At 35.3% G+C, this 14,951-nt stretch overlaps 1 protein-coding gene across 5 annotated transcripts in view; it reads right to left on the reverse strand.

Moving 5' to 3' along the window:
- Positions 1 to 1,897: 1,897 nt before the first annotated feature.
- The window catches only part of USP33 (ubiquitin specific peptidase 33), a 35,609-nt gene continuing 22,555 nt past the window's right edge, over positions 1,898 to 14,951 (reverse strand). For all 5 annotated transcript variants that reach the window (XM_052666718.1, XM_052666717.1, XM_052666715.1 and 2 more), the window contains 9 exons: positions 14,891 to 14,936; positions 14,000 to 14,180; positions 12,728 to 12,854; positions 11,330 to 11,499; positions 10,021 to 10,102; positions 7,297 to 7,405; positions 6,111 to 6,213; positions 5,280 to 5,348; positions 1,898 to 2,967 (listed from right to left, as the gene is read on the reverse strand). In XM_052666718.1, the coding sequence (XP_052522678.1) occupies positions 2,810 to 2,967; positions 5,280 to 5,348; positions 6,111 to 6,213; positions 7,297 to 7,405; positions 10,021 to 10,102; positions 11,330 to 11,499; positions 12,728 to 12,854; positions 14,000 to 14,180; positions 14,891 to 14,936 (1,045 nt within the window). In that variant the 3' untranslated portion in view covers positions 1,898 to 2,809. The remainder of the gene's footprint in view (positions 2,968 to 5,279; positions 5,349 to 6,110; positions 6,214 to 7,296; positions 7,406 to 10,020; positions 10,103 to 11,329; positions 11,500 to 12,727; positions 12,855 to 13,999; positions 14,181 to 14,890; positions 14,937 to 14,951) is intronic.

Here is a 14,951-nt window from a genome sequence, read left to right on the forward strand (position 1 = left end):
TCAGACATAGGACTAATATAGATTCAGCCTACAGAAACAGTTTTCTGAATAAAAAAAATGAATTTTTATCATAATCATCTCTAGAACTTCCTTCCATCACCTAATATTCCAGAAACAAGAAGACAGGCTTCTAAGTCAGTAAAAGATCCCAGTAACAAGGAATAATTTTACAACTAACTTGCTTCATTAAGCATACTACTTAGCTCTGAGCTCTCAAGTATACTGTAGAAGTGCCTTGTTTTGCTACTAATTCAACAGCTCTTTGGTGCATCTTTTTGCCCCCAGTTATACATTCACTTACTTTACACAATATCTGAAGCATCCTTCTGGATGCTGGAGGTTCCAATAAACACTTAGCTAAACTACTTGCAGTAAATAAATAGACAACAGCAAACCCTGAAAAACACAGAGAGAGCAAACTTTCAGCTATTCAACTCCTCAGGCAGTTTTCTCCAGAAGACAGAGTTAAAGTGACCAGACTGAACAGCAGTCTGTTGAGTTAATAGCTCAAATCTAGACTCCCAAGCCTCAAATAAGGCCTCCACTGAATTTTCCCTTCGTGAAATGACAGCTTCCCTGGCATCCAAACACACTGCTATCTTTCCTCAACTGGAAACAAATGGACAAACAATCTAAGAAGACTGGTTAAAGGCTTATGGAGAAAAATCATTTCTATGCCCCCTTTCTGAGATACATTCTTCCTCTGCTATTAATCAGATCTCTCTTCACAGTGCAGGTTTTTCTCCTGTAAGCACTGCAGTGCTGCCTGCCTTCCACTATACACAAGTAATCCATCTGGAGTTCTCCCACACTGTCTTATTTTAAAAGGCTATTTCCATTTCTGTGGCATAAAATCCTTCATAAAGTTCTCAAAGTGCTAAAAACAAGGCAGTCATCTTTTTGGAACCATCTTAAACACAAACACATTTAATCCCTGCAAACTTGGGAATTTCCTTTTTTGTTAGCATGACAAATAGTTGTAGTGTGAGGATGCCTGTCACTGAGGTGACAGAGGAACTTCACAACTCAGCTAGTTTGAAGCATCTCATTAGTGGTTTATGTACACCACAGTTCAGGACTGCAGTGGAAAAAAATTCTGCAGAACTGCTAGACTATTAGAAACCTAGAAATATTTCTATCTAAACCTGAGTCACCACTACTGAGGCAGATATTCCTACTCATTTAAGAAAACTGGGAGCAGTACATATGAAATCTCACAATCAAGCACAGCACCAAGTAGGGCAGAATAATTACCTCCTGTGCCTTGCATCGGATGTTTTTTATTTGTTTGTTTGTTTTGCTTTGTTTTTTTTTCCTCTACAATTGGATTTTGACTCTTTGTCTGATCTGCTGTAATACCCAGAATATCTGACACAGAACTGCTTCATGCCTTGGACAAGCTAATATCCCCAGCATCAAGCCTTTCTTCTTTTGCAATTTTTACTGGGGCATTCTGTTCTATTCAACCTCCTATACAACACATCAGTAGTTTAGGTTATAGGATACTGGGACTCTTACAGGTGGCGTTTTAACCACGATGGCTTTAAGTACTTTATAAAGTACAACACAAGTTTCATTTTATACTAGATATAAGACTAGCCAACACATGAATGTTACATCAGTACTTTTCAAACAAGCTACACAACTGTCTACATCATTGCCTCAATATAAAGTAGCCAGGAAATATATGGGTGTGGGAACAATATCACAGTATTACTCCAAGGTTTTTATACTGATGTAATAAATGAAAAACATTTGAGAAGGCTTCCAACCCCTCCCCACGTTAAGGTTGTTTTTCCCCCTCCACCCCTTTTTTCCCCCCAAAAAACCCAAACAAGTAGCCTCGAATAACACTGCTTATTTGTTAACCATCAGGCCAAGAAAAGACTAAGTGCCATTCTGCATTCCAATCTGACTCATTTAGTAAAGTTTTGCAATATATACATTTTATCCAGCTTTTCACATTATAGGTCATCATGCCAATGAACAATACAATAAAATTCTTCAAAAGCAACTATCTGTGAATATAATTCAAGAGACCAGACAATTTAACTTCTGAAATTTATATCACTCATGTCCATAATCATTTTACATTTCACATTTCATGCTCTCAAACGTTACCTTAGAGAAGACTACATCTTTTTTCTCACAAATATTATTAATGCTAGCAGGTTTGTAGACTTACAGAAGCCTAAAGATGCAAAACTGAGCAGGTAATAACTTATGACATTCGCGGACTAAAACAATATTCAACCGACATTAATGTTTGATCCATTCAAATATGTTAAGCATTTGGATGTTACTCATTTTATATACTTACAGTGCAAAATAAGTGAGAATTTTTTTCCTGAGCATTTAAGAAATTAAAATCCTTTTTCTTTATCAATGATTACAATCCATTTAGAATATACTCTCCTTATACCTAGCATTGTCAAGACTTTACAATTAAGAAGGCAGAAGTTCGTAGGCATCAGAAGCCCAATCAGGAGGGTTATATAGCATCTCTAGAACTTTGCTCCCATTTTTCAAGTCTAAGGATATAACAGGTTTTTGACTTACACTGAAAACTCCAGAAATGACAGTGTTTTCCACTGATCAAACACTTCAAGAACAAACTACACACTTTCCAAAACAGAAACAGTCTTCATTTAAACAAATTGCAATGTATATTTCAACTTACACTTCGGTAGTTAATGAATGCCCAGTGAGATGTGCCTCCAAAACACAAGAGAATAAAACTTTTAGGAATGTATTTTGGGCATTTTGTAAGGAAGCTGGATTCCTTACAAATTCGTCTTTTCCTCAGTAGCTACAGACAGTGAGTTTCTAATTCAATCTTCTCTTCTGTTTGCAAGATATCAGGTTCTACTGTAGGAGCAGGTGGTTTGTGTATAATCTCTGGGCCTCCACCATAGATTGACTGAAGAAAATTCCATGTTTCTTCAGATATCTGTCCAGAATCTGCACCTGCAAACATTTTAAAAGTTTTAATTACTATTTAAAACAGTTCTATCGTGACTCTTCGAAGCTTTTAACAGATACAAGAAGAAAAACATATTTCAAATTTAACAATAATCTAATTTGCACTTTTTCCTTTGCCAGCAACCAAACACAAGGACTTTTTTGTATTAACATTGTATTTCTTCATTCTTACAACTTATCTGCTCTCAAAACTATCCAGTTCTTAACACACCCCAAATACAAAACACATGAAGCATTTTATCTGAAATGTATCCATCAAGCTAACTGATAGGTCTTAGAGTCGAGGGGCTGCTTCCTGCTATGGAAGGATTCACATTAACAAAAATTCCCATCCATTACTGTGTAAACTGCAAGGATTCAAGCTTTGTGTGTCAAATAAATAATAGTGATCACAAAGAATAAAAGCGTGTGGCAGTGTAATGAGTCAGGCTGACTTCTTTTTGTTTACTTAAGTCTCTGTTTATCATCTCTTTCTTCCGGCTAGAGGTTTCTCTGCCTTCCCAGGTCAGCATTCAACAGTCTTTTCTGATTCCCAAAAAGTTTCAGAAGAGCAAGGGAACATCAGCATATTACCCCTCTATGTTTTACCAGACTAATCCCGTCTGATAAAATTGTAGTGCATTCTTCACATTAACCTAGATAACAAGAGAACAAACTTCTATTCTACCTGAATAAACATCTTTTCTTTAAGCAACTCATTAAAAACTTGCACTACTGCAAGAGTTTCTCGCAATATCCTTTTGTCACTACTATTAAAAAGTTTCAATGAGCCTAATTTCTACTTTAAAAAAACCAAAAAAACAACAGCAAGGCTTCTCTCCCTGTCTCCTATGTTTTCACTCCTTGCCACCTGCTCTAGCAGGCCTCCTCCTAAATTTCCAAAAATAAAAGGTGCAAAGAGCTCAGGTTTGTTTATCCACACCGACTTAGCCATGCAAAGCTTCATATGGAACTCACGATGCAGATCCTATGCCAGTACTAATGAAGTTATGTTTGAATTTTACATTTTTCAGGTACTCAGAAAACAAGTCTGCCTCTGCAGGCACAGGAGTAGTTCATTTCCTTATAAAGCTTCCAGCAGTCAAGTGTAATTGAACAGGCACAGCAAACATCAACTCATTAGAACTGGGGTCAGGAGCACAGGATCACAGAATACTGTTTAGTGGCGCTCGTCTCTTTTTCTTCACAACTTAGAATTTTCCACAGCCTACTCCTCATAATCTCTACCCTAGTTCTACCTAATCTGAACCAAAACAACTGAAGTTCAGAGTTAATAGCTGCCTATTTTAGTATGAATTCTAATCTGATTTTATGTTGCTACTAAACATCAGTCTGATGTTTGAAGACTTACATTTAATTTCTGTGTTGAGAGCTTAAACCATTAAGATGAACTACAAAAACTCATGGGTGCAATAATTCACTCTGTTTTCAGTATGCTTTTCACATTTCACAAGTGGCAAGATTCATGTTGAACCTACTGACCTCCAGTGACTGCCACCTGTATGTCCCTTCAGTATGCTGAAGCATTAAATTAAATTGACTTTCACTTGGTAGCTGGCTTTTTCCCTCAACTTCAACACCGCAATAAATTGAGCATTTTAAATATTATATATAATATATTGATATTGATGTTATGCTTCCGGAGGGAGTCTGAAATCTTCATAAAGATGACCACATTAGATTGTTTTTTTCTTCTGTACCCACAATTATTCAAATAGATGGTTGGTTTTGACCATTTCACTGGAGAATAATTAAGAAAACAAATCTTTGCATGTCAGAGAACATTTGTAATATACAGTAGTAACTTGCAAAAAAAAGAGCAACAATATTTAAGTATGATTGCCTTCTATCAGAAGTAGCCCTCACTTCAAATTAATTTCAAGATTCAAATAAAAACACACAGATAAGTGACAATCTAAAAGCCAAGCAACTCTAACTTTGAGAAGAGAAACCCAACAAAAACAAAGCAATACAAAGCCAAAACCACAATTTGCCCACTTTAAAGGTACTGTGCATCTCCTTTTAAACTCTCATTCACACTTGGATTAGCCTATTAGAGATATTAAGTCTTTGAGAACATATTTCTCCCTCAAAAAATGACCCTTTGAATAACTGCCAGTTTCTCAACTGCAGTCCTAATCTAGTTTTTAATTCTGAAAACAGAGTACAGATTCATTAGGTATCATCATTTCACCATAACAGTTTGAGGTAAGAATTCATAATAAGTTTACTGAACTTGATATATCACAATATATCATCACAAGGAACCCAACATTGCAGTAGTATCAGACACTTACCTTGTTTTAGCACAGCATTTCCACATTTTGTTATTGCAATTTTAGCATTATCAATAGGACCAGGGGGATCTATTGTGACAGAAAGGATGGTTAGGAACAGCGCAAAAAACAAAAGGCAGATTGGAGTTTTCATTTTCAAATGGAAGGAGAAATAGCTAGTTTGTTTACTGCTTGCTTTTTGTACTGCCTCACAGTACGTTTTGTTAACAGATAACCAGAATTTTAATTAAGAGGAAGTTTTCCAAAACATTCATGAGTACAGTACGTCTTCAAGCAACATCAAATTAATCCTCGTTTTTACCCCTACCAAAATTGTTCTACATCTTATCTGAGTCTGTTTTATCATTTTATCAATATTTTCATTTCAAACCTTTAGAGGCACCTGAAGAACACTCAAGCTGTATTGTTATGGTTGTTACTCAGTTATCTTTAGGTTTTTGCTGTGAGATCACCTTTCCTGCAGAAGCTGCAGCATTATTTATCAGTTTGTACTGCAAAATACATCCTCCTTCATATGTCTGTACCCCTGCTGCTGCCTACAACCACCACCCTCCACATCAGCACAAATGTGCAGTGTTCCTTCCTCAGCCATCCCATTACCCACTACTGTGAATAACCAACATTTGACTGTACTTTGCAATTTGATTCCTGGGCATATTTACAACCCATGAAACCAATGTCTTAGATGCTTGCTCTAAGAACTTTTGTTGCCTTCTCTTGCTGTCAATTCCTCCATCTCTCTACCAAAGTAGAAACATCCTGCAAAAATATTGCTACTGTGCAGAAAGAAATAAGAAAAGAACTGGTATTTTGAAATAAAGCATAGCTTACCACTGTCTTTGCCTTTTACAAATCCTTCCCATTCTCTGAACCACTGCATACTGATGCAGTAAAAAGTTGATGAAGATTCTTCTTCTTGGAATGCCCTATAAAGCTGTAAGGAAAAAGGAGCTTTGTTTTCTAGCTGCTTCTTCTTTAAACTCTTTCAACCACTCTAATTATAACAACATAGTACTATACTGCTACAGAACATTTGGAAGAATGACAGGCCATCAGGACAGTAAGTCTTTGGTGAATTCCTGAGATGAGATTGACGCAGTGGTAGTAGCCTTCATCTGAAAAAAATGATTTGTTCTCTACTCAAGAACTTTCTTTCTCCTGAGAACAAGAGCAGGCTGGTTCTTAAGCACAAGCACTTACCAGTTAAATGCTACTGGATAATTACTGTATTACTGTAAAGGTCAAACTTTCACATGGCAGAAGAAAGCTGAAGAATTAATTTTGTAAAATTGAAGTGTTTTTGAAGATTTGCTATCTGTTTTATGTAAGGTTTTTTATGTGATAAAAAATATTTTCATGTTTTTTTTTTTTTCTCCCAATACTCTGAACAGGCCCAATGAGCTCATGTACTAGGACTTTCCACAACTTTTTACTTGCTTTAGATTAAAACATGTTAAGAACTTCGTTCCAATTAAAGCAAATAAATAAAAAAAATATATCAATTTGGGCTGTTTAAATTCCTCTTGCAAGGCAACATCACAGAAGACAGCTACAGACAAAGTTGCAGACTTAATTGCATCAGTGGAAAAAAAAAATGTTTCTTAACAAAAAATTATTTCTTGGAGCCTCAAATTTCTTACAATCTTTTTTTTTTTTTTTTTTTTCCTTTAAGAAACTACAGATCATTTTCTTGCACAGGACAGATCACCAGCAGCATATGAAGGAAAGTAGCTTTTGTGGCTGCACTCAGTATACATGCTATTGAGAAAATGTTTTGTGTTTCTTAAATTGCCTTTTTTTTTATTGAAGCGTATTTCTGCATAATCAACTGTGTGGGGTAGCATAAGAACATTGTTATTAAGAAAGGAAAGGATTCTGTACAGGTATACACACATTTAGTAAAGTCCATTTGTTACAGAAACTGCCTATGAAATTTTGATAACTCCTTGTGTCAAGTGATGAATATCAGATGATGCTGAAAAGTGGAAAGAGTTTTTTGTTTTGTTTTGTTTTTTACCCGAATAAACATCTCCAACTCATTTTTCCTTCTTTTTTCAAGTCTTTCAGACTCTATTTGGCAAGTATGACAAACATACAGATGGTTAACAGCTGGTCCTCCTCCATACCTGCAACAGTAAGTAGTGACAGTAAAAATAAATTAATTACAGAAAACCACCAAACAAGAAAACAACATTAACATTGGGGAAACCATTATATAAAAAGGATCATGTGGACATCACAAACATCAGCTTCTTACAACATGTGTATCAGACTTCAAATATGCCAGTGATGCTATAGTTGTCATGATTTATCTTCCTAGTACTATTGTGTACTTAATCCTAAGACATAATCATATTCCAATTTTTTACTACCTAAGGCCAGCTAAATCATCTCAAGATCTTGGCATATCATATATTTCAAAAGGCATTACTTGGAAAAAACATGTTGGTGAGCAGGTATTCTGTTTTATACATATACACAAACTATGTGTGATTTTATTAAAAACCTCTAGGACTGCTTATGGACATAGTCCTTTTCTCTTTTCCAAGACAAACTCTTCATCAATTCACTACTATTCCAACACTGGTCTCTAACATATTTTTAGTTTTGTTCTTAAGTTGTGCTCCATGCATCTCTCCTCCTTTGATTTTTTTGTGCGCATCCGCATACATGAAAGTCTTCAGGGCCACTGCTACACAGTAGCACAGAATATATAAACGTATGTATATATGCACCACACAGCTTTAGGAACACGGGCAGCATTGGCTGGTCTGGAAACTACAAGTCTGATGAAGAAAATACCCATGAATGTCTAGCAGCATTAAGAGATGCATTTCTTCAGCGCAAAGGTTACGCTGAAAAACTTGTCGAGATAGGAATATTCCATGTTAGCCATCTTACTTGACTTCTTTTTTTGTCAGTCATATCTCTTCTCACTGTGCTTCTCTTAAAAACTTTAGATTCTATTTCAAAAAAAACCTTACATTACATAAAATAGCATTCTGTGTGAAGCATTTCACGTAATATAAGTATTTTTTGAGTTTAAACATAACTTAATTTAGAAGTTCTGAACATGCTTTTCCTCCAACCTCCACACACCTTTTGATCTACAGTTCAACAATCAATAAAAATAATCTGGAATGCTATTTTTCTTACATACAAGAACCCTGTATCTTAACTGAACACTAAAGCATTAATTGAGTCCAACAGCACTTGTATATGAAATTGTATATGAATTGTTTTCTTAAGCCCACTAAATAAATCTTAATAAAGATATATTTTTTAGTAAGTCGTTCAATAAAACACTCACCTACCGCTTAGATTGCATCTCTGGAGACAATGCTGAGTTCAGACTGAAGTCTTAAGTCTTGTGGGTAAGTCCACAAATCTTAACTGAAATATGTCCAGTATAGATCATACTATTTCATGTTGAAGCAATTCTGTTTCCAAAGATTTTGTAACTGAACAAGAGTATTGCCAGATGAGTAGCAAAATAAATGTGTCTGGGCTTGTACTGATTGGCATCTTGTATGAAAGCCTCAGTAAAAGTCAGCTTTCATCATGTTCATTTTCTTCACACTGAATTCTTCTTACCCACTGTGGCCATGGCACACACTCTTCTATAATTTCCATATAACAATATGACAAAAAGCAAAATAAAGTTTCTTCAGAGCTATTCTGTATTGAAGAGTACATGTGCTAGTCAGGAGACCAGACAAAAAGGATGAATTATTTTTGCTAAATATTTATGTCTTTTCTCTACCTACTAGGTTACTCACAAAATCTTGGGTACCCTGCTGTCTTTGAGACCTTTCTATCAAACAGTTTAAGTTCGACATCAGAGTTTACCAAGAAAACTCTGAAACTGTCAGTTAGTTGGAAGAAAAATTTAGTAGTCTAGAAAAGTGGAAGCAAGCTGAAGAAAATACTGTTTCTGTTTTTCCACTTGTGGTTACCAAAACACAAACAAACAGAACTTCACCTAGAGTGCTTACACAGTCAGAAATTAACAACCAAGTTTACTTAGTGCAGGTGCAATACAGAGGCCTGTACTGCAGGTTATTAGCAAAACTCTTCTACAGTTTTCTATTACATTAAAAAGATATGTATCTTAAGAACCCCTCATTTATAAGCAAGCACTTACACCTGACCTAGATGAAAAAGCATGGAGTATTAATATGGAATGTTTATATCCAAGTTGTTTTGAAACAGTGCTGGCAGCTGAAGCTATACATTCAAAGCCAGCATAAAATAAAAGTTGTTTCCAGCCAATAAGAGAACAGGAAGCTGCTACAGAGAGTTCTTTCAGAATACCTCTTGAAAGCATACTTCTTCTGACCTACTTTGAATCATTTTGCACATACCATACATGTTTATTAGTTTAATGCTCAAGCATTATCCCAGTACCACTCCACTCTATGTTGGCTTCTAGAATTACCTTGCACAAGCAAATTATATAAACTGGCAGTCTGCCATCCCTTCACTTAGCTTTGTGCTTAGAGTACATGTATTTTTCTGAGTCACTAACTCTAGAAGTCTCTTTGTGCTACGTGGAACATATTCACTCTTAAACTAAGACTGCATCTCTGAAGAATACATTTTGACTAAAGCAACACTGATGAGCCCACAAGTTTCTCTGAGATACTAATTGCACTAAATGTAGAACTTTTACCTTGCTGTTGGGCATGTATTTTCTCTCAAGCTGTATCACTGATCTTTTCAGTTGCACTGCAAAACTTACCTGCTATACAGATTATCCCATATATTTTGAGGAAGCATTACAACCAGGTCTTCTATGAAGCTAGCTTTGTGGGGAGGAACGCCTGCAGAAGCAGAAAAGAAAGACAATTTTTACAAATTCCACATTAAGACATTTTGGGAGAGAGTTTACAGTACAGCCTACTTAATACCCGCTTTCAATAAATTCAAAGAAATCAAAGAAATGGTGTGAAAAAAGTTTCATCATACTGAAACACATGACTGTATTCAGTAAGACCACTCTCACTGTAGGTTTTTATGAGGTTAAAAAGTTTATAACAGAAGCAGAAGCAAACTACAGGAGAAATTAAAGGGCTAGAATCCTTTTTAAAACACTGATTGCAAAATGCTTCTTAAGGTACACAGTTAAATGGTACGAGTGCTGAATTACTGTCTATGCAAGTAAACAAGTTACATAAGTGTCTTCTCAAAATTTACTTGCTATAGGCATTTTTTTAATTACTTCAAACAACACGAATTCTTGAAAGCATTGAAATGCTGAGGGAGGAAAAAATAGAGGGGCTTGCAGAATCAGAAACGTTGAGCTGAAATCTATGGTTAGCAGCGACAGGATTCTTTGATTAGGGGAAAATATAGTAGCTGTAGCACTAGTACAAGTCATCTGCTGTAACCACGCAGAAGGGAAAGCACAGCCACAATGGCTCCCCCATATATACACACTATGAATGGCTAGAGGGGCACAATATCCCTACGTTAAAAGTTTGGTTCAGCAGCAGGTGAAGCATCTCTGAATGCTATTCTAATATAGGGGCATTTTATGTTAGAGAATAGCTATAACAATGATATAGGTTTTGTCATACTATTTAATTTCTATTAGCATTTAGCACAAAGTAAGGTTTTTATGCTCCCATACAAAACATAACATCTACTACTTTACTTACAACACTTCTATCTACTGGACACTCTCCAACAGATCAATTTAAAACCTTCTCATTCTTTCTAGCACATAGCTAAGGAATATATTGGCAGACCTAAGTACTGTGGATGATGACAAAACGACAAGATTTTTAAAATGGGAATATAACTGTTTATTAAAAAAAAAAAAAAAAAAGCAGATAACGTAATTTGTTCCTCTCTAAGAGGAGCAAGAAAGCTTACCTACAAAATGCTTAAATAAAAATAAAACGTGGAGAGAAAAAAAAAAAAGGAGGACTTCATACAAGATGAAGCTTGATGATTCTTCAGGTCCCTCCCAACCCAAGCCATTCTATGATAATTTACTTAATTAAAACAAGCCTATATCCCTATATGGCTACAAGTCGATGTCTCACCTCCATGCATACAAAGGAAGTCATTATTTGAAATTGGTCCTGGCTCTGCAAAAGTCTTGAATTTATTTAACCACTGTCTTGAAATATAGAACTGCAGAAGACTTGGTTCCATCATATTCAGTAGACTTGATATTCTCCGTCTCTCTCGCTGAGCTTCTTCATTACTCTTCCTATTGCAGAAATAATAATCATTACATAAAGATACATTCTTGTGTAAAGTGCAGACAGTTTACTTTGTGGATAAAGAAAACAGACTTTCAAGTAAATTACCAGGGCTACAGATGTACATCAAGCTTTCACTGGTGTGATGTAGTTTACTTAACTTGAAAAATCTCATACTTCTCCTGTGTAGCTAAAGCCACCACCAAAATGCACTGCAAAGAACTTAGAAGGTCACATTACAGAATTACATGCCACAAGTACTTTCCAGATGTAACTTAAAAACGTATACATACTGCCAACAAGCTTTTTAGATATTCTTTCAGCACTTTTCTATTTTGAATGCGTGGCAGCATTTTATGGCTTCATTCTTTTTTAAAACCAAACTTTAAGAACAGTGTTCTTTCATTCTTTTATTTTAATGCATTTGCCCACAATTGAGTTCAGTGTTCTTGCTTGGCAATGCAACATGACTTCTACACTCCTTTTAGAAAACCTTTGAGTCAGACTCAAAGGCATAGCTCAGATGGTGGCAGGCATGCATGATCCCAGTAGAAACATTATCAGAACACATCTTATTTCTTCTGCAACTCTGACACAAGCTTTTTTGCAGTCAACTTTCCAGGGAAATTTGATGCTAATAACTCTATTTTCAAATTCTAAATTTCTGGTAAGTCGCTTTTATTAGCTTAAGTACAAGAATTCTCTAGAATGAAGATGATAATAACATGACTTCTTGCCTTTCATTTTGACTTTCAGGAAAATACTAGTCTATAAAATTCCCTGAAATTAAATTACAACACAGTAAAATCCCTGTTGTTCCATATCCCATCTGCTGAAGTTTCCACGATCCCCTTTAGAGCTCTAACATCGGAGTCAGTGTGCTAAATTTGTAACGCAGAACTCTTTTCTGCTAATTGAGAACTACGCAGTTCTTAGAACTAGTAATGAATTACTTAGAGCTCTTTCTAGTCATCTTAATATATATGTTTTTTTAATTTGTACAGATTTAGATTTCATTTTGACTGTGTACGTGTTTTAGCAGTCATAGAGCAAGTGTTAAGGTCATAACTGAACAATTACGTTTCTCTCCAATACAGGCTTTTCTGATAGGTCTAATTCTTCTCTAGTAATTCTTGGAGAGCAGCTAATTTCTGAAAGCTGAACGAGAAGACTTGATTGCTTAAAAAAATTCTTTACACGCCTAATACTTATATCATCATACTTTCAATTTCTTACCTGTAGAAGAGCACATAGGCTTCTGCATTTTGCACTGTGGATTCTGAAACCTCTGTGACACTTTGGTCATCAAATTCATACCACAAATTATTTAAATTGTTTCGACAATAAGCTATATAATGTCCACCTAGAGCATTAGAACCAAGAGTTACTAGTTAGTGTGCAAAGTTGCCATTTTTCTTCATTTTCATGCAAAGCAGATTAAGTACAAAAAAGGCCAGTCTTTTGAATCAGAGAAATACCAACTTGCTGGCAAGTCAGGACCTGAATATTACATTTTCTCAAGTTTAAGATCAGTCTTCCTTTCTTCCTGCTGCATTTCTATCAGCCAGCAGAAAGTCAGACAACGTTTTCAGCATACTGAAGCAACAGAGACTCTTGCTTGAACTCTTCAAGCAACGTCATCTAGTATATTCCTAAGTCACAACATTCAAATCAGAATGGGGCTGTCAAACAATTCCACAATGACCTCTTTATATCTCATACTTTTTAATAGAAATTAGCACAGATGTGTAACTGCTACCTGATACCAAGACAATGCATTATTTTGAATACTATTCGTAATACATTTTAAATTATAGTATAATTTTAAAATACATATCCCAATAATTAAGTATCAACTAAACCGATTAATAGAAGTATCCTTCAGCAAGCTCCAAATAGTATCCCAGAAAGAATAGTGGCAAAGCAACATCATTACAAAATGAATACCTCAAGTCTGGGGAACAGAAGGGATTAGGTAACTTTTATAAAAACCTATGAAGTTTAAGGCTTCCAGCTTTAAACCTTCCTTTCTCCGATTTTCTGTATCTTAAAAACGCTGAAAGTGCTAAGGCAGAAATGAACCCAACAGAAAGCATTAAGAAGTTAATGCTACTCTCATCACAGTCCACTCCCTATTGTGGGGTGAACTGACAGAAATCATCCAAAAGAATGGTTATCTTAGTTCTGCTTTGGAAATTTCATTTCAAATAAAGTAAGGTATACAAAGCATCAAAATCTCTAGACAAACAACAGTTATGTAGAACAGCTAGCCAACTAACTGCTGGGATTCATCGTTATTTGTACTGTTCACTACAATAGTATATATAGTTTTATATGTAGTATTTCAGAAACTTGTTCTCTTTTCTTTTTTTTTTTGTACTACAGAACTTAACTCCAACATTAAACTTAACCACTCTCAACTATTCAACTCTTCAGTACACGAACATTATTATTAAACAGAAGTGCTGATGTAAATAATAAATGCAAAACATTTAACCTGATACTTACTGCTGGCAGTTCCATGATGGCAGATGACAGATAGGAGATCATAAGTCACTATCTGAGCTGGACTGTCCTTCGCAAGGAAAGGCTGAAGATCAAGGCCTTCCAATGGAAAGGACACATGGGTTCCAATTTTTGTGGAAAACATAAGTTCATGCCTAAATCTTTTGAGATGAATGCACAGTATCTGTAAGAAGGATCAACAGAATCGCTCACTCACTGCTGTTTGATTTTTAACAACAATAATTTAACGTGCCATCTTTGTTTTATTGTCCCAAAAGGATCCCTTTTCTCTGTGATCTAAGAAAATTATCTCAAGATCCGCATTCCACAAATACGTTATTTTAATCAACTGAAGCTCAAGAAATTTCAAAAGAATTTGTAATTTTATTAAAGACTTATTTTACTATCAGTATAATGAGACAGTCCTGAACTGATACTTACACTGATGCAGCAGTAAAGACATACCTTTTCCTTAATGGACATATTTTCAATTTCACCATGAGACGTTAATTCTTGATTATTGCAGACATTGACTCATGTTTTTAGGTATAAGATTGGATTACTTTTAGTACAAAAAAAATTTCAAGTATGACTTATTGAAGAAGACTTCTACAGCATAACTTAAATAGCACAGCCAGAACAGATCAGAGTATTAAGTTCTGCAGGCTGACAACAACAGAGGAAAAAAACCCAACACATCCTGCGAATTTATTTGTTTTATGCACCAGGTTCACATTCTTTCACTTCTTAAAAAAAAAAAAAAAAAAAGCCAACACGAAGATACTCTTTTATCATGTCACATTATAAACACAATTTTCCATATGCAACTCATCAGTCTTACCACATTATTAATCAAGCAGAAAAAGTGTTTTAAAGCCTAAGTAGTAACAGTACCTCAGGAAATTTTTGCACTTTGCAGAATTTCACTCCATTTCTTAACCTAGGGAAAGAAAAG

Source organism: Tympanuchus pallidicinctus, unplaced genomic scaffold (genome assembly GCF_026119805.1).
Source record: "Tympanuchus pallidicinctus isolate F22 unplaced genomic scaffold, pur_lepc_1.0 scaffold7, whole genome shotgun sequence".
Classification (NCBI taxonomy): domain Eukaryota; kingdom Metazoa; phylum Chordata; class Aves; order Galliformes; family Phasianidae; genus Tympanuchus; species Tympanuchus pallidicinctus.